Genomic DNA, 23,487 nt, shown 5'->3' with positions numbered 1-23,487 from the left:
CAGTGTATACCAGGAGGCAAAGGGCTGAAGAGGGTTAACAGAAACATGCACCATACTCTCAAAGGTACCACAAGTACATATGAGCTTTGTGAAAAAGGAAGAAACAATAATTCATCTGTGAAACATCTTTTTGTTACAGAAAAATTGGAAAAGGACAGGACTAAATGGATAAGCCTATCAAGATATTCACCATTTAAGAGGTGAAAAGACGATCTTTAGGCTTAGCTAATTTGTGAAATTATACAAGCAAAGTACAAATAATTTATTTTGGGTTCAGTTAAAAGTTGTGGGACTTTTTCTTTTAGGGGAGAGTTGAAGACATTCTTTTAGGTAATATTTTCTATGTAATTATTTCAGAAGGAAATGTAAATATACGGCTGTTTTAAGAGTTATCATTCAAGTCACAACTGAATGACAACTTGGTAGAAAGTCTTTGGTTTTTTTTTAGATTTATTTATTTATACAAGAGCCAGGGTACAGGCCAGATGTGCCGGAGGGTGAGAGAATTCACCAAAGACAGAGCCGGGAACAGAACAGGCAGACTGACGTAATACACTGCTGAGGGGAGCAGTGGGCAAGGCAGGAGAGGTCTGCTGCGCCATGTGGGTTACTCCCTGGTTGGCCAGGATCGAACCTGTGCAGCAGAGGCTGCAGACAGCTTCACAATGCAGCGCTCAACCGCCTGCACCACTGGGGAGGCCCGGTGGACAGCAAGTCTTACACAAGGTATTTACACTACATGCAGAGAGATCAATGGCCTTAGATTGCTTGAGAATATCACCCCTGGAAATCTTGTTTTGTTCTTCACTTCTCAAATTCAGAACTAGCATTTTCCATTATTGTTCTTTTACTAATAACATCTCAGTGAGAACTCCTTGGTTTCTGAAGAATACCAGAGCACTCTGAAATAAATCCGAAATCTTTAGAGTACAAATTCAATAATCTAATCAGACTTTTCACACTATGTCAAGTACTTTGCATATTTTGAATTTCTTAAATCCTATTTTGTATACTCAATTGACAATTCCTACTTCTAAAACAAGAAAATTAGAGGTTTTAAAACAGGGTATTGCAGCCACTTCTAACTCCACTCTGGGGTCTTTGTAAATAATGGGAAGTGGTTCTGGTTAAGACAGTGGGGGGAGGAGTGGAGGCACTACTGGCAATTAACAGGTTAAGTCAATTATGTTAAAAAAACTCTGCATGTTCCAAGTTCCAATCAATAAGTGTCTCCCCAACTCCAAGTGCAAAGACCTAATGAGTACTCAGTTAATGCTGAATTATAAAATGCATTCAAAACCTTCACACCTTAATCCATTCACTTAAAAAATATTAAAGTACCTATGTATTAAATTTGTGCAAGGAATTCAAATGTATATTCCAGTTAGTAAGAAAACACATCAAGCAGAAACACTGTCTCTCTTCTCTCTTTCTTTCTTTTTTTTTTAAAAAAGATTTACTCATTTATTTATGCAGAGAAGAACGGGGGTGTAGGCCAGAGGTGCAGGGGGTGAGAGGATTCACCAGAGCACTGTCTCTCTTTTCAAGTCACTGAGTGTGCTATAATTTTTAAAAAATCTTCACCGTGCTTGTTTGTTTTTGATTCAAGACTGTATTTTTGTAAAAGCAGTAAAAGGATTTTACAAAATCCTAAAAGGAAGTAACAAGGTTGGGATTAGTATGAACTCTAGAGTGGTATCTCTATAACTACCATTCTGGAGTTCAGTTCCAATGGCTACATTGTAGACAAACATGTAAGACTTTCACTTTAAAGACCTTACTTGGTTAGAATACTGAAATCTAAAAAGAAATAGTTCAGTTTCAACAGTTTCTACTCTATTTTTAAAACAAAATAATTATTTAGCTATTTAATTTTGTATAAATAAAATCATTATATTGAATAAAAAAGAAAAAATTTTCAGACATTCCCTAGAAATTTTACAAAATTCATGGCTTTTAATCTTGAAAAATAATTGCAAAATGGGTTCAAACTATTTCACTCAAAATTAGATACCTGCCAGTACAAATTATTGTCCTAAAAGGTTGCCTTTAAAAAAAAAAAAAAAAATGAGAGGAGACAGCATATGCCAATAAACAGTCATTACACCACAGGAAATATGCACCAAAACAAAGGCAGCTGGAGCCAACAGAAGGGCAGTAGGGCACATATTTTTCCTTTTGCAGCAGGAGTAGATGATAACTCCTTACTGGTTCCAGAGTTAAACAATGAAAACTGCTATTCCTCCAACAAACACTGATGAATGCCTGTGATTCAAGCTGTCAGGCAAATAAAGTTAAAATCTCTGTCCTCAAAGAGATTATAGTCAAATGACATAGACTGCTAGTGAATGAATAATTACAACAAAAAGTAATGACTGCTACTACAGATTAAACACAGATAATGGGGAAGAACGACGCCCAATCTAGCTAGGGAAGATTAGAGTGTATCCTGGAAAAATAAAGAATAAGTTGAGATTTGAAATCAATAGGATTTAGTCAAATAATTGTGAGAAGGTGTTCCCTGGCACAGAAAGGCATGCAGTGGGAAGTTTCCAAGTAAGAGAGAGCACACCATACTAGGGAGGTACAAGTAGTTCCTTATGGTAGACATTTACACGAAATGCCTGAAGTTTTTTCTTCTTACAACTACCTACAATAGTAATTATTTTGTATTGAAAACTCATATAATGGCTAAAACTGGATTTTTTATTTTTGAATTTCATTATTCTGATCATGAGTGTTGAGGCTAGGCTAGAAAGGTAAGCAGGGGGTTAAATTATGTCATAAGGATGTTGTTTTTTTCTTATGACAAAGGCCATGGAAAAAAGCACACACCTGTTTGTGTATCTACAGTGGAGAGAGAAAGAAATACAGACAAACATGGATGAAGTTGTGTTTTCAGGCATGCAAGACAAATGTGAAGGAAATGGATTGTGTTGCAATCCATTACTGTGCTGCAGTTAAGTTAATTAAGACGTGAGGGCCTGAACTAAGTAACAGAGAAAAGAACACACTTGAGAAATGTTAAGGAAATAGGAGAAACCATGGCAACTAAACATGTGGAGGGTCTGAGAGAAACACGTAAGAATGGAGGGCCTCCCGGGTGGCGCAAGGGGTTAAGACGCAACCTATGAAGCTATTTGTAGTCACTGCAGCACAAGTTTGATACCCGGCCAGGCAGGGAGCTACCCACATGGCACAGCAGACCTCTCCTGACTCACCTGCTGCTCCCCTCAGCAATGTATTTCATTCAGTCTGCCTGTTCTGTTCTCCACTCTGTCTCTGGTGAATCCTCTAACCCCCCCCCCACAACCCCCACACCTCTGGTCTGTACCCCAGTTCTTGAACACATAAATAAATCCTAAAAAAAAAAAAAGAATGGCATGACTGCTAGGCAAAGGTTTTTTTAGAGAACTTACTGGCATTATGTGATTTGGAATTTTAATGTGCTTTGACCCAGTAAGTCCACTGTTAAAATAATTTATTTTAGGGGCCTCCCTGGTGGTGTAGGGGTTAATGTCTCAGCACTATTAGGCTGTCACCTCCTGCTGTGGCATGAGTTTGGTCCCTAGCCAGGGAGCTAACCGGCATGGCACAGCAGACCTCTCCTGTCTTGCCTGCTGTTCCCCTGAGCAGTATATTTCAGTGGATCTGCCTGCTCAGCTCCCCACTGTCTCTGGTTAGTGCTCTCACTCCCACACCTCTAGCCTACACCCCAGTTCTTGTATGCATTCAAAAAAATAAATCTTTGAGAAAAAAAAAATTTTTTTTAATAAAGATTGCGATTTTAATTAATTAATTAATTAATTATACAAGCACTGGGTACAGTCAGAAGCGCGGGAGGGTGAGAGAATTCACCAGAGCCAGAGCAGGGAGCAGAACAGGCAGACAGACAGAGGACACTGCTAAGGGGAGCAGCGGGCGGCAGGAGAGGTCTGCGCGCCATGTGGGACCCTCCTCCGGTGGCCGGGGAGCAGCCGGGGATCGAACCGGTGCTGCAGAGGCTGCGGGCAGCCTTGCAACCCAGCGCTCAACCACTGTGTCACCGGGGAGGCCCGAGAAATAATTATTTTATACACTCACATGCAAAAAGATGTTTGTATATTTATCTTGAATAAAGTACTGTCTGTGAAGCTAAAAAACTGGAAACCACCAATACCTAAAAGAATTTCATATAGATTATTAAAAAAAATGAAGTACACCTATACGTACTAACAAAAATCTTCAAACCACATTAAATATAAAAAGCAAGTCAAAGGAAGTTATTTATGAGTAAAGGAAATTTCATTCAAACAAACAAAAAAGAGATGTCTATGTTTGTGTGTGTGTGTGTATGTGTGTGACTAAAATACAAGAACAACAATATCTAAATACACAATGAAAGTGTGGAAAGATACGTATTATCATAGTAACAATAGTTACCTTTGGAAAGTAAAGTGAGAGAAATAGGCAGTACTGTATATACTCAGGTACTTTTGGCATCTTTTACCATGAGAGTATATTATTTGTGTAATTCAGGAAAAAAAAAATCAAAGGACAAAAAGAACTCCTAGCTTGTAGCACAGTCAATTAGGATATCATTTCTATTCACCGAGTTAGAGAACAGAGAAGGTATATTAAGTGGAAAATTACGCATTTAGTATTAGATTTAAGAGTAGCACTTTGGGGAAATCTAGATAGATCTGCCTCTGCAGGCAGGAAGACAGATATAAGGACCTATAGTCCAGGAGACAAAACTGGGCTGGAAATACAGATTTTACAATCATCAGCATATGAGTGGCAATTTTGGTAAGGGAATAAATTATATATTTGAGAATGTTGTAAGAAGAAAGTCTTAAGAAATCTTTGCCAGAGAGCTATCTCAGTTGACTGGCCGAGGTAAGGCCACTGCAGTGAAATGAAAAGTAAATGGAAGGGGAGGAAGCAGAGAGACCAGAAAAAAAATCTTGCAAGAAGCTTGAAGGAAACTGAAGAAAATTAGGTTGAAATTCTTCAGTGGTAGCTGGACAGAGCCTTGGGGGTATTCAGGGAGCAATTTTTCTTTCAAAGGATAATAAAAGGAAGCATCTTCAAGTGTTAACAGGAAGGAGCCAGTAGAAGAGGAGAGGTGAAAATTATCAGGAGAGAGGAAGGAATGAGATGCAGGACACACCTGAATACACATGGCAAGATCATGTTTGAATAGAAGAGATACCTTATAGAGACAAAATGAAAAGTCAAAGGAAAAAAAAGGCAAATTCTGGATAAAGCAAGCCAACAATTTCTTCCAGGGGAAGTCACCTAATAAACTGAGACGGAATGGAGAGGATTAAGAGTCAAAGCTTTGAGGAAGAGCAAGGAAGCCCAGTTGAAACCTGAGATACAAAGTTGCAAGAATGCTTAATTGTTTTCCCCAAAACTCAGCAGCCATGATGCAGGAACAAAGGATGAGTTTTCAATGGTGCTTTAAAGACAATAAAATGAAAATATTTAAGGGAGAGAGCTACTGAAGGCTCGCGAATATTTTCAATTCTAAAAAGATCTTGAAGGAAAATGAAATTTGCAGTATCCTAGGTCTTTGAAGTATCTGTGCAGTAGCCTATATCTTATTAAAAACAGTTCATTGGCTCTGAATGTAGCTGCTGTGTGATAAGATTATTTAAAGTAAATTTAATTTTTGGTTTTTGGATTACTTTGTGAGCAGGGTCATCCTAAATCTGTATAGCAAGTGCCAGTTTTATACTTAAAGCAAAGAAATCTTTGTAATTTATTATATTCAAATGAACTATTAAAATAAGTATATATGTAGGTATTTTTTAAGTACATGGAGGAAATCATAAGAAACTACAGACACAATTAAATTTTAATTTTTGTTTAGGGTGCTAGGATTGTAGATTTCAAACAATTTGCTAGCATTTACAAAATATTAGTACTATAAAATCATTTTTAAAATACAAAGCAAATAAGTAAAAATTCTAAGAATATATACAAATCATCATCAATTTGGGGGATTTCAAGGAAAGTCAGTGCTGATATGAAGTTATAATAGGTATTACTAAAAATATATTTTAATAACTATTTTATCTTCAGTAAGCCTAAATATAATGCTGCTTTTCATACAAAGTAATTGGTCAGAGATTTATCATTTCCACATAGTTTTTAAAGAACTTCTTCACAAAATATTTAACAATTAGGAAGAAAATCAGTGAGGACATACCTTGTCTTTTGACTGTCCTTGTCGAGCAATTGCATCATATTTGATTTTCCCTTCGGCATCAACTTGAATGGCCAGTGCATTTGACATTTTTTTCTTTCGTCCCATATCCAGTGGATACTGGGCCACATGGATCTCTGGAAAAGCACCTCCATCTCCAAAATCCTATACATTGAAAAAATATAAAAAGGATATAATAATTTGAGATTCAAGATATGGTCATTCTTATATACAATTATTGAACTCTAATTATACTAGAGATATGGCAGTAAATAAGAGGTTCCTAATCCTGTGGGTTGTACACTGTAGTCAACCAAGCTGAAATAAATGCCTTGAAAGTAATAAAAGAACTGGGAAGAGTGGCCACTTCTAATAGTGATAGGGATAGCCCTTAAAAAGTGGTGAAATGATCTAAAAACTAAATGATGAGAAATCAGTCCTTGGATGATCTGACGGGAGCATTTTCTTGGCTGATCAAATAGCAAGGTGCTGCTGCAAGAATGAGTTTGGCATGCTTTGGGAAAGGAGAGTCCAGTGGCTATAGCTTACCCCAGACAGATACAGAGGTGACAAGCTTACAAGGGTAAATATATACATCACATTATGAAAGGGCTTCTAGACCATGGCAAAGATTCTTGATTTTATATATGTGGCAGGTAAGAAATCAGCGAAATGTTTAGGATGAAGAAAAGATTTTTGGTTTTAGCATACATAATTTTCTTTTTTGGTGTTTTTTTTTTTTTAATTTAAATTTTATTTTTATATTCCCCATACAATTACAACTCCCTTATTTTGACCCCAAGCCCTCCTTTCCCCGCCCCTCACCCCCCATAGAGTGTCTCTGGTTCATAGTTGTTTGTTGATTTTGATATTTTCTTTCTTATGTTCTTTTTCCTGGTCCCTTATTTAAGTTTTCTAGATTCCTGCTATGAGTGAGACCATCTGGTATTTTTCTTTTTCTTTCTGGCTTATTTTGCTGCGCATGATCCCTTCCAGCTCCATCCATATTGCTGCAAATTGCATGTGTTTATCTTTTTTGAATGCTGAGTTATATTCCATGGTGTATATGTACCACATCTTCTTGATCCAGTCATCTATTTTTGGGCATTTGGGTTGTTTCCAAAGCTTAGCTATTGTAAATAGTGCTGCTATAAACATAGGGGTGTAGGTGCTCTTTGGAATTGATGTTTCTGTGTCCTTTGGGTAAATACCTAGGAGTGGAATTGCTGGATTATATGGAAGCTCTATGTTTAGTAGATCAAGAAATCTCCACACAGCTCCCCACAGTGGTTGGACCAGTTTAGCATACATAATTTTCTTACTGAGGAAGAGGTCAAAGGATAGTTAGGGCCAAAAAGTAGAGAATTTTCCTTGGAAGCCGATTTTAGTAACATCAGTGTTTCAAGAACAAATAGAGTTCCCACTCATTTACCATGAGTAAAGCAGTAATGTGATTGTATCTTATTATTCAGAAGAGAGAATTATGACTTTTAAAGTAGAACAAGTTGGTAACACCACCAAAAAATTAGATCAAATAAATATATGAATATTAAATATAATTTAAAAATAATTTTGTTAAAATTTAGCAATATTTGCTTAGCGCCTTATCATAATTCACAGAATATAATTCACACCATACTATCTCATTTAATCCTTATATTTCTGCAACACTTTGTCTTCATTTGGAAAAAACTCAAGTTTAGAAAAGTGAAGTCATTTCCCCAAGGTCTCACTCAAGGCTAGCATATACACAGGACTTGAACCCAGATCTTTTGACTACAAAAAATTTCCTATTTTCTATTAATTGAAGTACCTTTCTTTTAGTTCAAAACATACCAATCAAAATGATTAACAGAGGATAGGGAACAATTAAAATTAATCATCTAGAGAGGGTTTAATAGGAAAATAATCTATGAAAATAACCACATTCATAAGACTGCCTCCTTCAAGAAATATTCCATTACATCCTGGATCTATGTGTTTTCCTAGATATAATACGCGTATTTGCTAAGGAAAGGTTTGAGAAAATTAAAAACAAATAAAGCTGAAGGAGTCAATTTCTTGTAAATATGGTAGAAAAAGTTAAAGCATTCCCAAGAAAGGTGCTACCTGTATCCAAGCCATCAATCTGACACATCCTCACACTTGTGAGAGTTTCTCAGCTATAACAAGCATTTCAGAACTGCAGGTGTGGCATTAAACGGTCATTAAGTTTGCCAGAAAATCACAGCTCTTACTTGGAAAACCAGAACAAAATGCTCCCTTCTGCAGAACATTCACTCCCCTTAAGAAGTAGTCAATGTATCTCTAGATCAGCTGGCTATTTTGGTTTGATTTTCAAATAAACTGTTCTGTTCTCCCAGGATCTATGAAACCTCTGACAGTCAAGTATGACTTGAAAAAGCTAACAGTACTTGAATGTTATAATGCTGAAACAGAAGAAAGGATGAGATTTCTGCTGTATGTAAAATCATGTTTGCCTCACCCACTCTGCAATTACTGAGGTCAGACGGAGAACATCTATTATCAGGAGAGACACTTAACTCCTCTATACTAGTCACTATCTGTTTGCCCCACATAAGAAGCCATTACAGTCTCTCTGGTTTTTTATTTTGTTCTGCTTCTCAAAAATTGAATTATTAGTAAAAACAAAAGTAACAACAAAATTCCCTTAATAACTATAGTAAAACTGGCCTTCATGCTTTAGAAATAATATGGACCAGAGGGTAAATGAGGAAAAGACAAAAACAGGGACTATATTAGAAGACAAGATTTAGCTGGGTGTTCATCTTTTAGGGTCTCCAAAGAGTTCTGGAAGGTAGGGAAAATGACAAACATAGAAGAGGCTGAAAACACAGATGGCTTCTTGGAGGGTACTAATCAATAAGTTTCAATTCAATGAATACTTAGTTCTATGACCATCACTTGGTGGCATATGAAAAAAGTGAAGGGCACAAACCTTTCACATTTGCAAGTGAAAATCATAACCATAAAAGGACAGAATATAATTATGTAAGTGATAAAATGAAAAAAAAAATGAATACAAAAATGAAAGGTATAGGCACTTAAAGATTCTTCATAGGACAGGCCATTTCTTGGGATGTGGAAGAGGTAAATTTGCAGGAATCAGAATGAGTATGGGGAGAGAGACAAGAAGCTGCTTGATTAAAATAAAAGGATGTCTTGGGGAGGGGCAAAATAATTCTCAAATGTCTGTTTTTCTCCCATGATTAAAAAAAAGTGGTCAAGCATGGGAAGTCTTCCATGGAATCAGGGAAAGGCACATGCATTGAACTGATGTAGAGGATTGTAATTAGGAGGATAGGCACTGACATAGCAGTCTATCATTTAGGAAATAACCAGAGGCAAAAAAAAAAAAAAAATCAAAAAAAAAAAATCCAGATTCTTTCTTTTCCTTCACTGCCTACAAATCAACCATTAAATTCTGTCCCCAAATTTTATCTAATCTATATATCAGGCATATATTAACATTCTCAAATTGAAGACAAGAAAACAGATGAAGAGAAGTTAAGATTTGCCCAGGGTCACAGACGTAAAAAGAGTTAATTAATTAATTAATTTCAACTCCTCGGTCAGTGTTCTTTCCACTGTCTCTAATAGGAAAGATGCCAGAAAAGGAGAAGCCACTGGAGTTTTTCCTGGAGAAAGGGAGACTCTTCCAGGTTAAGGGTATTGTGCTACATGTGTAGGGAGGAAGAAGGGAAAGGCACCTGAACATGAAATTGTTCTTTCATTTTTCCTCTCCCTTCCCTATTATTTTCCCTATGCTATCATCCCTGGATTTAGAAAGGGTATGTTTGTTTCTTTTTGTACATGTATCAATAGTCTGACATAAAATGATAAACTGGTACATCAACCTTCTGAGGGGACTACATGCCTAAGAGCACACAACAGAATTTCTATCATAAAGACACTCACACAGACTTGTAGGGCTTAAATTTACAAGAGTACTATAATAAATTTCAGCATAATTTAATAATTTCAAACTGAAGATGCATATTTACCTCTAATAATCGAGGTATCCAGCCTTTCCGGTAACCGTATGGGGGAGGTTCTCTTCGGGAGGAGACCAGGGAGGTCTGTCGTGATCTCTGGGATCTTGCCTTTTCTTCAGCCTCAAGCTGGTCCTGAGACAGCTGAGTAGGTGCAGGTAAAAAGCTATAGGCAAAGATTATAAAAGTCAAAATTAAAAACAATTCTTACAGTTAATTTGATTATTGCAATTTGTGCAAGAGAGACTATTTTCCTATAATACTTTCTCCTTTGAGCAAAAGAGGAAACTTTTCAATGATTTATGACAGTATTCAATAGCAGTCATTTTATTTTGTGTGGCAAGAAATAAGCACTCAGGGTCTACCCGGTAGCGTAGCAGTTGAGCGCTGGGCTGCGAAGCTGCCCGCAGCCTCTGCAATGCTGGTTCGGTCCCCGGCCACCAGGCAAGGGTCCCACATGGTGCGCAGACCTCTCCTGCTGCCTGCTTCTCCCCTCAGCAGTGTACTTCGTCAGTCTGCCTGTTCTGTTCCCTGCTCTGGCTCTGGTGATTTCTCTCACCCTCCCGTGCTTCTGACTGTACCCAGTGCTTGTATAAAAACAAACAAACAAACAAACAAACAAACAAAAACTAAAAAAAAAAAGAAAAAGAAAGAAGCACTCAGATATTTAGTAAACACATCTGACTGGCAGGTGAATAGTGTCCAGAATAAAAAATTAACAGATATTTTCCACAATAGACAAATTATTGAGTTTTTATGCTTTTACATTTTTTTCTTGTAACAAGCAAGTAAACATCTCAATTACCCAACTATCCAGTATATGATTTTCTTAGTGTTCCTGCTATTTTTATATGCATATTTTAAATTATTTTACTCTTATGCTTCTTACTTTTAACCATTTTAGTATCAAGACAAAAGAACAAGAATTAGAAATGAAGTTAAAAGAAACAGTTGCATATTTAAGTACCTTTCCTAGGGTATCTAGTTTAGAAGCAATTTAAAACTTAAGAGGTCAAAGATTCAAAGCAGAAACCCTGCAGTTGTAATTTGTCCTTTAATCAAAGCAGCCTTTCTACTAAACTGTTCTTAGTAACTTTTAAGTATGATGTTATAGTGATACCCCAAAGCACCACGAAACAATTCCAGTAGACTAATAATGTTTAATGCAAAAATTAAGATTCCTTTGTGATTTTTGGTTAGTAAGCATATTTGAACAGGCAGCAGTACTTACTCAAAAATATTTATTGAGGGCCTCCCTGGTGGCGCAGGGGTTAAGTCTCAGCGCTATCAAGCTATTGCCAGCCACTGCTGCATGAGTTTGATCCCTGGCCAGAGAGCTAGCCTACATGGCACAGCAGACCTCCCCTGTGTTGCTTGCTGCCCCCATCAAGCAGTATATTTCAGCAGATCTGCCTGTTTTGCTTCCTGCTCTGTCTCTGGTGACTCCTCTTACCAACTGCCCTCCCATCCCTGCACCTCTGGCCTACACCCCAGTTCTTGCATGCATAAATAAATAAATCTCTAAAAAAATTTATTGATCATGTCAATTACACCCAAGAAAAAAATGCTTTTATTGATTACTTGGGTGCTGAAAAAGACAGCTTATATAACCTTACAGGGGACAGAAAGAATCATATACAGGTGGCTTCTGACTTAATGATAGTTTGACTTACAATTTATGATTTTTCAAATTTAACAACAGTACACAAAAGCATTATGCATTCAGTAGATAACCTAATTCAAATTTTGAATTTTGATCTTTTTTTCCCATGTACAATGCTCCAGTGCTGTTGGGCAGTGGCAGCAAGCCCCAGATCCCAATCAGCCACAGATCATGAGGGTAGACAACTGCCTCTCTACAGACCTTTTTCACTTTTAGTACTCAATAAACTATGTAAGACATTGAACACCTTATTATAAAACTGGCTTTGTGTTAGATGATTTTGCCTATCTGTGAGCTAATTTAGGTGTTTTGAGTGCCTTTCAGGTAGTTTAGGCTAAGTCATAATGTTCAGTAGATTAAGTGTACTAAATGCACTTTCAACTTGAAATGAGTTTATCTGGACATAACTCCACCATAAGTCAAGGAAGATCTGTAATCACATAAATCTGTAATTAAAAATTACATTAAGTGATGAAGGAAAAGTGTATAGAGTGCTATAATAGCACACATCAGAGGAATCCAATTCAGCTGGGTGTGTGTGTGTGTATTAATATGATGGTTTAAAAGTGTGTGTATTAGTTAATATGATGGTTCAAATCTTACTTATGCCAGTTACTAACCTGGATAAGCAACTTACCTCTCTTCTGAACCCAGTTTTTTCACCTCTAAGGACAATCAAAAGACTACCTTCCCAATCACTGAGAAAATCCATGAACTTGGCAGTGTCTAGATACTATTCAACATATGTTTCATACATATGTGATTATCTGTAACTGTTTCAGATACTCCCCAAGTTTGGATTAGCTGTCCCCCTTCTACGCTCCAAGACCCTCTTTGTACCACTACTACAGCATCTATCTTACCCTATCAAAATCATCTATTCCTTTACCATTACTCTCGCACTAGACTGTGAACAATTTGCGGGTAGGAATCACACCTTCTGGTTCTTTAATTCCATTGTCTAGCTTGGAAGGGGCTACTTTAGAGTTTGCAGGATAAACTCACTCCACTCTTTGCACTCATCATCTTTAGGCTACTAGTCTTCTTGCCTTTCTTTAAACAAGTCATTTCAGGATCTTTACATTTGCTATTCTGTCTGTCACAAAATAGTCTATTTCTTTTTAAATTGATGCTTTTACAGAACTCTTCCCTAGACCTCTTAGTGCTTGCTTGTTAGCATTCATGTCTGCTCAATTATACCTTCCTGGAGCTGCTTCTGACCATCTTGTCCAAAACAGCTTGTACCTACACTTATGTCATTCTCTGTCCCTTTGTCCTACCTAGTTCTTACTACCTGAAATTGCATTATTGTTTTGTTTACTCATGTATAGTTTGTGTCTCCTAGAATGTAAACTGAGGATAAGGAGTTCACCTGACTGATTCAATAATGGAAAACCAGCATATGATAGTTCTTCGGAAAATATTTACTCACTGAATGGATGAATGAATTGAGTCAAAAGTTTTGAGCTTCTACAGTAGTTATTTTCAGATATATCTAATACACAGGAGGGCTACAAAGATAGTTACAAAGAAGCCACAATATTTACTTATGTTTCATTTCTTTTCCTACTGTGGGATAACTAGTTTACTCAAACAGCCTGCCAAAGGAATGAGTTTGGACATCCAGTAAACAGGTACTGGATTATGGTCAGAACACACCGGAAGAGGGTCTTAAAACTTTGCTGTTCTCTCTAAAGGATGACATTCTCACAAAGAAGCAATCTTATGGGGAGAGAGTGTTGGGAGGGGGTACACAGTAGGATATAGATGCAAGTAGTAAGTCTACCTCAGGGTTTCTCAACTGTGGACAAAAATCTACATGTAGATACAATGTCTGGAGACATTTTGATTGTCAGGACTTGGGCTTAGCAGGTAGATATGGGGTGGAGATGCTACTAGTATTTGGTGGGTAGAGGCCAAAGTTGTTGCTAAACATCTTACTGTGCACAGGACAGATCCATACAAGAATTAATTACGCAGCCTAAAATGCCAGAAGTGCCATTGTTGAGACTTCTTAGTCTACCCTTTCACCTTTACTAAAAAAAGCATATTAAATGCAAGTGATATTACATACATAACCTAAATACACTTGAATTTACAAAATGAAATTAGTATGACTTAACAAATCACTGGTGACACCAAGACTGTTAACACAACAGTATGTCAAGGAACTGCTGTTAAGAAATCCTGGCTTAACTTGGAGATAGTCTCAAGTTTCTAGCAGAAACTTGAGACTGTTTAAATATCAAATCAGCTAGAACTCAACAAAATCAGAAAACTACGTAGTCCCCAAGACTAGTCACTTAACTCTGCCATTGAAATTTTAAGCACACATTTCCTATTTTTCCTGTCATTTTCAAATTTCACCTTTTCCACAAAACTTGTCTCATTACTACAAGTCTATGTCCAGTGACTCCCACCTAGTGGGGCATTTAAATGTTTGCTCCCAGAAATATTCACTCCAGGAAACTCTGCAGTCCATTCAGCTTATCCCAGCTCTCACTTTTGCACTTAAGATTAGTACTATACAAACAAGCATTCTGGGGCCTCCCTGGTGGCGCAGGGGTTAAGATGCAACCTATGAGGCAATCCGCAGCCTCTCCCCTCAGCAGTGTATTTCAGTCTGCCTGCCTGTTCTGTTCCCCACTCTGTCTCTGGTGAATCCTCTCACCCCCCGCATCTCTGGCCTGTACCCCAGCTCATGTATGCATAAATAAAGAAATCTTAAAAAGAAAGTTTAAGAAAAAAAAAACCCAACAAATAAACATTCTGTGCAGTTGTTTCACATCTGTAAGGCCTCGTACCCCCATCTTCCCTTCCGCAAAGACGGCCAGACTTTCTTCTGCATATACACAAGCCCTAGGCTACAGTAGGTACCCAAACATAATTCCCAAGAGGCATTTTCTGAGTCAGATGTATTTAGGATTCATAACCACCCTCAACCAGTAAAATACATGTGAAGAGAATCATGTGTATATCGGGAACGCCAAACTGATGTCCTAAAATTATTACTTCCTTTACAATCCTCCTGAACACTCCACTTTTCCTGTTGCGTTCACATCTCAAGTTTTTGCACTTAGATGGGGTAGCAAGCCTGCAGGCGAGGAGTTATGTAACTCTTGGGAATCTCCCACTTGAGCATCTTTTTCTTAAAAGCGGCGACCACTTTACATGCGGTTGCTAAGGCAACCGGAAACAGCACAAATCTCAAGTACTTTTCAATCCACGGAAGAAATTCTAAGGTCCCGAGTTAAAGTGCGGGCCAGCGGCGCCCACTCGTAGACAGCGGCCACTACCGCGGCTACGCTGAAGCCTCGGCTCAGACCCTCTCCCCCACGCCTTGTTTCGGGACAGAGACAGCAAAGGGGCCTCCGCAGACAACCCCCCACTCGCCCCCCCGGGCGCGCCGCTGCACCCCAAGAGACCCCGGCCTCCGCACCCCCGGGGCCCATCCGCGCCGCGGGCCCGGGGCTGCGCTGGCCACTCCTTCGAGCGCCTCAGCGCAAAACACGTGCGACTCCTCGGCCAGAGAAGTACTCGCCACGCTGCTACTTTTGGCCCCAGGGAAGGGGTGAACTCAACCCGGGGAGACGCTCAGGAAAGGTCCCAGCTCCGGCGAGGCCTAGTCACCCCGCGGCTGGCGGGAAAGCTCAGCCGCGGCCTCGGCCCGAGCTCCGTGCCCCCGGCCGGGTCAACCCCTGGATAGTGGAGGCACAGAGATAAAAAAGGTGGGTCCAGCTAAACCCTTCCGTATCGAGGACCCGAATCAACAACCCACCTGGTGAGCGCCATCTTCTTCCGCTTCTTCCAGCGCGACCGGCAGTACCTCGGGGCGGGTCTTTCCCCGCGACGGCGAGGCGAAAGGACGGAGCGCGTAGTGCGCAAGCGCCCCAGCCCAAGGGCCTTCTGGGATTTGTAGTTCTTTGAGCAAGAGTACAGTTCTTTTTCCCTGCAGACCAAGCGGTGATAATGGCATTAAGTGCTTCTGTTCGGAAAAGCGAATGCATCGCCCTTACACCACGCTATCGTACGCACAGCAGCGAAGTTGGGATGTCTTTTAATCCGCTTAATTTTATTCCTCACTCAGTCTCATGTCTCCTTGTAGGGAGTCCCACATACAAGAGTTTTTTCAGGACAAAGATGTTAGGTAAAAGGGTGACTGAGTTTTTAAAACAATAGGAAATCGTGTGACTGATGCACGCGACCTGAAAACATCCGCACTAAACATTTCTTTAAACGCAATCTTCTCCTACACTGCAGCCCCCAAATATTTTCCTGAGAGAGGTATCGTATGAACCTTAGTGTATTACCTTTAGCACACTTCTTTCATGTATTACATATCTGTTTTTATGTATATAGTTGTGTGTGTATGCATGCATGTGTTTTAGGTACATATAGAATCATATAGAATATGGATTAAACATGATCTTTGATGAAACAATAGGATAAATGAAATCCGCTGCAAATATTGGGGTGAAGATGGCGGAGTGTAGATAAAAGGACAATAGTCATTTATTCTGATCACTGTTGAAGCTGGATAATGGGGAACAGATAGATGTTCATTATATTATTCTCCCTACTTCAGTGTGTGTTTGAAATTGTCCATGCTAAAGAGTAGAAACAAACATTTGTCACATTTCATAGATTCTGATAGTTTATGTGACTGCAGGAAAGACTAGATCTCTTTCACCATCCCAAGTGTAATCAGAAACCAGCCCCCATACATGGAGGGTGGAGAGACTGAAGAAAAAGGCAGACCACTCCATATTGGCAATTTTAATAACTAAGGGAACTTACTTATGAGGCTTTGTCTTAGGCAGCTGGAAGACAAGAGAATTTCCCACACTTGTTACCAAATCTTAAAAGTTTTTTGTAAGGTTTATTTTTATTTATCTATTTATACAAAAGCTGGGGTGCAGGCCAGAGGTGTGTGGGGGGGGGCGATGAGAGGATTCACCAGCAACAGAGTGGGGAACAGAACAGGCAGACTGATCAAAATACACTGCTGGGCCTCCCTGGTGGCGCAGGCAGTTGAGCGCAGCGCCATCAAGCTGTCTGTAACCTCTGCAGTGTGGGTTCGATTCCTGGCAGGCCAGGGAGATACCCACAGGGCGCGGCACACCTCTTCTGTCTCGCCTGCTGCTCCCCTCAGCAGTGTATTTTGGTCCGTGTGCCTGTTCTGCTCCCCTCTCTGTCTCTGGTAAATCCTCTCAGCCTCCTGTGCCTCTGGCCTGTACCCGAATTCTTGTATACAAATAATATTTAGTAAAAAAAAGAAAAAGAAATACACTGCTGAAGGGAGTAGCGGGCGAGTCAGGAGAGGTCTGCTGTGCCATGTGGGTATCTCCCTGGTTGGGGATTGAACTCATGCTATACAGAGGCTGCGGACAGCTTTATAATGCTCTGCTTAACCCCTTGCACCACCAGAGAGGCCCTAGGCTGATATTTTCTAGCACCTTTTCTGCCCCAGACCTGCAATTAGTCATTTTCCCAAGGAATCTTTAAGTGGGAAAGTGATACTTAGAGAAAGCAATCTGGATGCTCATTGTTACTGGCTTCATTATTGTTTGCAAGTCTTTTCAGTGGACTAAGTTAAAAATTCACACACACTAATTTTTTTTTTGAGAAATGTATCACGTTTTCACTTGGATTTCCAATGAAATTTAGGGCTTCGCAGATTTTACTTGACTTTGACTTTGCTTTTATACATGCATCACTTCTGGAAATCTTGGCACTTAATGCCAATAACATAACTACCCACTTGCTTTATCCTATGATCTATGTGAAATAGTTTCAAAACATTACCATTATGATTATTAAACATATGCTTAATAGTTTTTTTTTACAGTTCTTTTTCCTTAGGGTGTCTCTCATTAAGCATGTATGTTCAAATTTCATTTCTTTAAAATGACTTGAAGTAATTTCTCTTTGTGTGATTATGGCACTAATTTGATCCCTAGTTAGGTTTATTTATTGCATTTTGCTTTGAATTTTCAGGTGTTAATTAAAAAAATGGCTTTGTAAAAGTTATGTGGTTTCTAGGTAAATGACAAAACAGACAGTATATTTATAAAAATCTAGATTCTTTTTTGTCCTTTCGGTCACTAGAGTACCTTTAAAAATATTTTTATGGTTTATCCTTCCATTCAAAACATACATAAAGTACATATATTTATATACTTTTCATTTTTTTCTTCAATAAATGGTACATGCCTTGGGCCTCCCTGGTGGCTCAGTGGGTTGAGTGCAGTGCTGTGAAGCTGTCCACAGCCTCTGCAGCGCCGGTTTGATTCCTGGGGGGTCAGGGAGATTCCCACATAGTGTGGCAGACCTCTCTTGTCTCGCCCGCTGCTCCCCTCAGAAGTGTACTTCAGTCCTTCAGCCTGTTCTATTCCCTGCTCTGTCTCTGGTGAATTCTCTCACCCTCCCACACCTCTGGCCTGTATCCCAGTGCTTGTATAAATAAATAAATCTTTAAAAAAAAAAAGGTACATGCCGTACATACGTTTCTCCACCTTCCTCCTTTTCCCATTTATTAATCTAGCTTGGAGATATAGTAATACTAAGTAAAAGGATATGATATTGATTCGTTTGTTGTATATAGTGATTACAATGAAGATTTTGAGCAGGGGAGACACATGTTCTAACTTATGTTTTGAGAAGATCATTACAAATGCTGTGTTGAAAATTGACTCCAAAAAGCAGGGAAAGAAACAGAGAGACCAGCTGAGAGCCTTTTGTGATAATTTAGGGGAGAGAGGCTGATTGCACAGTTGGGGAGGTTGTAGTGGAAATGGTAAGAAAAAGTTGGAATTTGGGTCTATTTTTTTTTTTTACTTGATTGAAGGCTTTATGGTACATAATAGGTAGGTTTTTTTTAATAGTTGCTCTCAGATTTTTTCACACTGACTTCGTTGTATTTGGGTGTTCTATGCCCGAGATTGCTCAGCTGCTGCTGTTGCCATTGGTTTGTTTTCTTTCAGGATCAAGGTGGGTACTTTCATATAAAATCTTATTTTTAATTCCTTCTCTGGCAATTCTTTCCTGGATTCTTTGTTTTGCATAGTTATACCTACAATGGAACCAGCATCCTAAAGTCACTAAGAAAATCCTCCTACTCCAACATCACATGATCTTCTAATTTTACCTTTCCCTTCCCGGGCTCGCCCGGCTCCTGCTCGGTGGCCATGGGGCACCTGGGTCTATTTTGAAGGAAGTACCAAAAAAATTCTGAATTGATGTGAGGCATGAAACAGGTAAATCTAGGATGACTCAAAGGGTTTTGCCTGAGCAATTATAAGAATGGAATTGCCTTTTACCAAAACTGGGTAACTGCAAATGGTCCACTTTTGTGGGGAAAGTCAGGAGTTTGGTTTTGGAAATGCTACATTTGAAATCCTTGCTAGACACAGAGAGCCAAGTAAAGAGGTGTAGTGCCAGCAAGGCACAGAGCAGGATCTCTGTGATCCAGGCAGATGAGTAAAGGAGAGTCCTGGAGCCCTTGGTGGCTTTTTCAGGCTTTTATTGAGCTTTTTACATCATTTGTAGTGCGGCGCCCACGTACACGGTAGACAGGAGGGCTGGGGGTGACAGGAGGGTGGAAGGCGAGTCTTCACTCTTTCTGGGCTCTTTAGCATTCTCTCGCAGGCTCTTCTCTGCTCTCTCTGCTTCTGCTCCCGTTGCTGTTGCTGGCGTCCCTGTGATGCCACACTTATATGCCCAGTCTCTTAGCCCAGATGTACCCATTTACACATGCCCACACCCTACTGCAGGTGTCTGCCATGGGGCACATGTGTAAAAACACAGGTATCTATCATTAATACTAATGGTGGGAGGGGGAAAATCCTGACATTTTCACTTACCCTACAAGATGCTCTTAGGGCCTTAGCGACAAGCTTGCCCACTTCTCGATGGCAGTAGATGAGCAAGCAGGTCAGGAAGGCAGCAGCAGTAGCAACAGTGGCAGCATCCAGAGGCAGTGCCCCTGGCAGCATCTAGCAGCAGTAGCCTCATGCCCAGTGAGTGGCCAATGAGAGCTCCGGCCCCCAAAGGAGCCCTGTTAGCTTTTATAGGATTGAAAGACTAAGTTGGCACAGGGCCAAGCCTAGTTTACAGAAGAATGTTTTGCTCATGTGAACTATGCATCAAGGTTACACTATTATTTGTAACTTTCTGGACTACATCTCAAGGCTACATGTTACCTACTAGGCCACCTGTGCTGGATGGTCAGGGCAAAAAAGTCTGAGAAACTCTGAGAAAAGTCCGTGTTTTCCACAGGCCCTACCTATGCCAAATAGGCAAAAATATACTTAAGTTTAAAGTGTGGGGGGAAGGTCTGGGCTAGAGAATTTGGAAGTGGGGGTCTAATACCAGTAAGCACAAGGCAGATTTGGTATTGATTTGGACAGATGGATAAAGGAGCGTCCTGGAGCCCTTGGTGGATTTTTCAGGCTTTAATGCTCTTTCAGAGAATTAGGTACATAGGCACACCAGGCAGGGAGGCTGGCATGCAAGGACTAGGCACAGACCGGCCAGGAAGGGCTGGGAGGCAGGCAAGCAGGCAACTGAACTCCCCAGACCCCAGCGAATCTTCACGCTCTCTTTTCTCTGAGTTCTCTCTGATGTCGTCAAGTTATCGTGTCTAAGCTGTCGCCTCTCTTCTTTTGTCACACTGCTCATGCTCTCTGAGTGATGCTGCCCTTATATGCCTGGCCTCTAAGCCTCAGGTGTGCACACTTACATATGCCCCCACCTATGTGCCAGGTGTCCACAATCAGGCACGCATACCCATTCCCACGCTCCCAAGCTCCTTCTGCATTAACATGATCAAGGCTGCAGGTGATAGCCACAGAGGCTAGTGGCATAAAAACCTGATCAACTTCAGAGGGAAATGATGGCATTTAAATTTGTGATACCAGATGAGATTACTTTGGGAGTGAATGTAGGCACAGAAGAGAGGTAGTCCAGAATAGCATTTGTCACATTTGGTAACTTGGATAGTTCATGTGAAGGCAAGGAGACTGGCTCTCTTTCACCATTGCATCCAAATCACCTGTGCCTTGCACACTCTTGGCCAAGTCTTCAATCCTTACTGGAATTCAGATTCCTCATCTATAATAGGTCAGATCAGGCCCACCCAGAATAACCTCCTTGTCTTAGAGTTAACTGTCATGTAACATGACATAAGCAGGGGTGTGATACCTCATCATGTTCACAGCCCCAGGGATTATGCAGAGCATGTATTGGGAAGGGGTAGGTGATCATCTGGTGGGAGATCTTACAATCTGGTCTGCCACAGGACATAACTCAAAGTGTGTGTGTGGGCAGGAGGGGGTGGGTCTAATTTGGTAAATGCAGGGTTATGATTATTTGGTGTGGGACTCTTGTGCAGTGTGACAAGCATGGTCTGGGAGTCTGAAGATAAATTCAAGCTTTAGCTTTGCCAATAAGCTGTCTTATCATGGTCAAGATACTTAACTTCATTGGGCCCCAATTTTATCAAATTTAAAATGCTGATCATGTTGCCTGCTTTAAAAAAAGCAGGATATAAAAAAAATATATAAAAAAAAGGTTATCTTAGACTTAATTGAGGTAATGTAGGTAACATATTCTACTCAACTCTAAAGTCCTGTGTTAATATATTAGCTATTAGAGTTCATATATTGGTTTACAGTGATGTGCCTTCAGCTGTGCTCCGGGAATGGATTATTTTTAAAAAGAAATAAAAGCGGAGCAAATTAGAGAAAGTCCCAGAAGCCAAGATCAAGGAGCTTAGATTTAATTCAGCAGGTGATTTGGAGCTGAAGGAGGACTTAAACAGAGTTCTTGGGTCAAAGAAACAGGCAAGAAAGATGATTTGAAAGGCAAGATGGGTGTCTGTGGAAATCAGAGACAAAAGAGGCCGTTGAGGGAAAGGTTAAAATAATTAACATGGGAAGTCAGTAAGATATAGACCAAGACCCGGGATGTAGAGTAGAAAGGAAGGGGTAGAAAAGAGCTTTTATAATCCACTCTCATTTTTCACAGAGGCATATCCATGTGACGCATTTTTACCAGTCATGGTCCCTCACTGCCCTTGTGGGGTATAAAGATTAGCAACTGACTTTAATAGCAATCTTAGCAAAGCATAATTAAGAAGGCAAATCTACTGCAAAAGTAATACGATACTATACCCCAAGGCCAAGTGTTTTATTCAGTTTTGTAGGGTGGTGGGGGGGGGAATGGGGTTTGTGTTCAGCTGTGCTAGATCTTCCTAGAAGCATCTACCCCTCATTATCACAGGTAATTAGCAGCTACCTGCTCTTAATAGAGAGTACAGGGCAGATTTGGGGCTGCCCAGGTTGTAAGCAAAGTCATCTCACACTACTTTTGGTATTCCAGAGAGAGGTGGAATTCCTAAGGCCTAACTTGGTTCTTAAATAGCTGTGTCTCTATCGCCACAGGTGACAAAACTTGTGAGGTGAAGTGCATAGATTCTGGAGTCAGGTTTCCCTGAGCGTCAGTGTCCAAAGTTTTTACTACACCATCACGAAGACTTGACTAATTGCCTGTGAGATTGATCTCAGTTTCCAATCCTTTCAGACATCTACTGATATTGAAAGACCCCAAGACCATACACTAAATCACATTATTGGTCTTTCTGGCCAGGCCCACCCTAAGACTATTTGATGTAGCCAGTCTGTCCCCTAAATTATATTGTTAGATTTATCTGGTGACAAGTCTCCTACGAAAACAAAGATACGGCTATTGGACATGACAATGCTGAGGACAAAGGTCATATTACCTTTTGGGCAAGAGCAAGTTTAAATTCTTTACTACAGAAACCTTGAAAACATTAGACTAAGTGAAAGAATCCAGTTACAAAAGGCCATATATTGCATGATTCCATTTATATAAAAATGCTAGAATAGACAAGCACATAGAGACAGACTAGATTAATATTTACCTGGGGCTTGGTTGGGTGGAGAGGGAGGATGGGAGGGGTAAGTGACTAGGGTTTCTCTTCAGAGTGTTGAAAAATTATATGGTGCAGATAGTGGCACAACACTGTGATTATGCTAAAAACCACTCATCTGTATTGTAAGGGGCAGGAAGGACCACTGAGCAGGTTTACTGATCCCATGCAGACCGGTGAAGGAGGAGTCAGAGTCCTCAGTGGTTTTTGCTGGTCTTTTATTGGGATTTACCCAGCACACAGCAGGCAAGGGTGCTGGGGGGCTGGGAGGCCTGCCAGCCTCCCAGCCCCAGCAAGTCTTCACTCTATCTGGGCTCTCCGGCCTTCTCTGCTTTTCTTCTTCTTTCGGCTTTCGTTCATTCTTGGCTTCTGCTGGCGTCCCCGTGATACTACCCTTAAAAGCCCAGTCTCAGCCCAGGTGAATCCCATCTACCTCTGCCCACACCCTACTCCAGGTGCCCGCCATCAGGCATGCATTCAGGACCGCAAGGATCCATCATCGATCCTGATGGTGGGAAGGCAGAAAAGCCTGACATTTTTTCCTTACCCTACATGTATACTTTTAATAAGGTAAATTTTATGGAATGTGAGCTATAACTCAATAGAGCTGTCAAGGCAAAATCAAGTAAAATGCAAAATTAATAAAATGAATAAATAAAATGAA

General features: G+C 40.1%; 1 protein-coding gene across 1 annotated transcript in view; it reads right to left on the bottom strand.

The window, feature by feature from the left end:
- SNW1 (SNW domain containing 1) overlaps window positions 1–15,731 on the bottom strand; it is a 32,399-nt gene extending 16,668 nt beyond the window's left edge. Inside the window, exons 1-3 of the mRNA XM_037503768.1 lie at window positions 15,648–15,731; window positions 10,219–10,372; window positions 6,197–6,358 (exon numbers count right to left, since the gene is read on the bottom strand). Of these exons, the coding sequence (XP_037359665.1) occupies window positions 6,197–6,358; window positions 10,219–10,372; window positions 15,648–15,661 (330 nt within the window). The 5' untranslated portion in view covers window positions 15,662–15,731. The remainder of the gene's footprint in view (window positions 1–6,196; window positions 6,359–10,218; window positions 10,373–15,647) is intronic.
- Window positions 15,732–23,487: the final 7,756 nt, after the last annotated feature.

This window comes from Talpa occidentalis, unplaced genomic scaffold (assembly GCF_014898055.3).
Source record: "Talpa occidentalis isolate TD23 unplaced genomic scaffold, MPIMG_talOcc4v2.1 talOcc4.11, whole genome shotgun sequence".
Lineage (NCBI taxonomy): Eukaryota > Metazoa > Chordata > Mammalia > Eulipotyphla > Talpidae > Talpa > Talpa occidentalis.
Note: the sequence above shows the minus strand (reverse complement) of the source record. Positions and strands in the feature narration are given on the sequence as shown.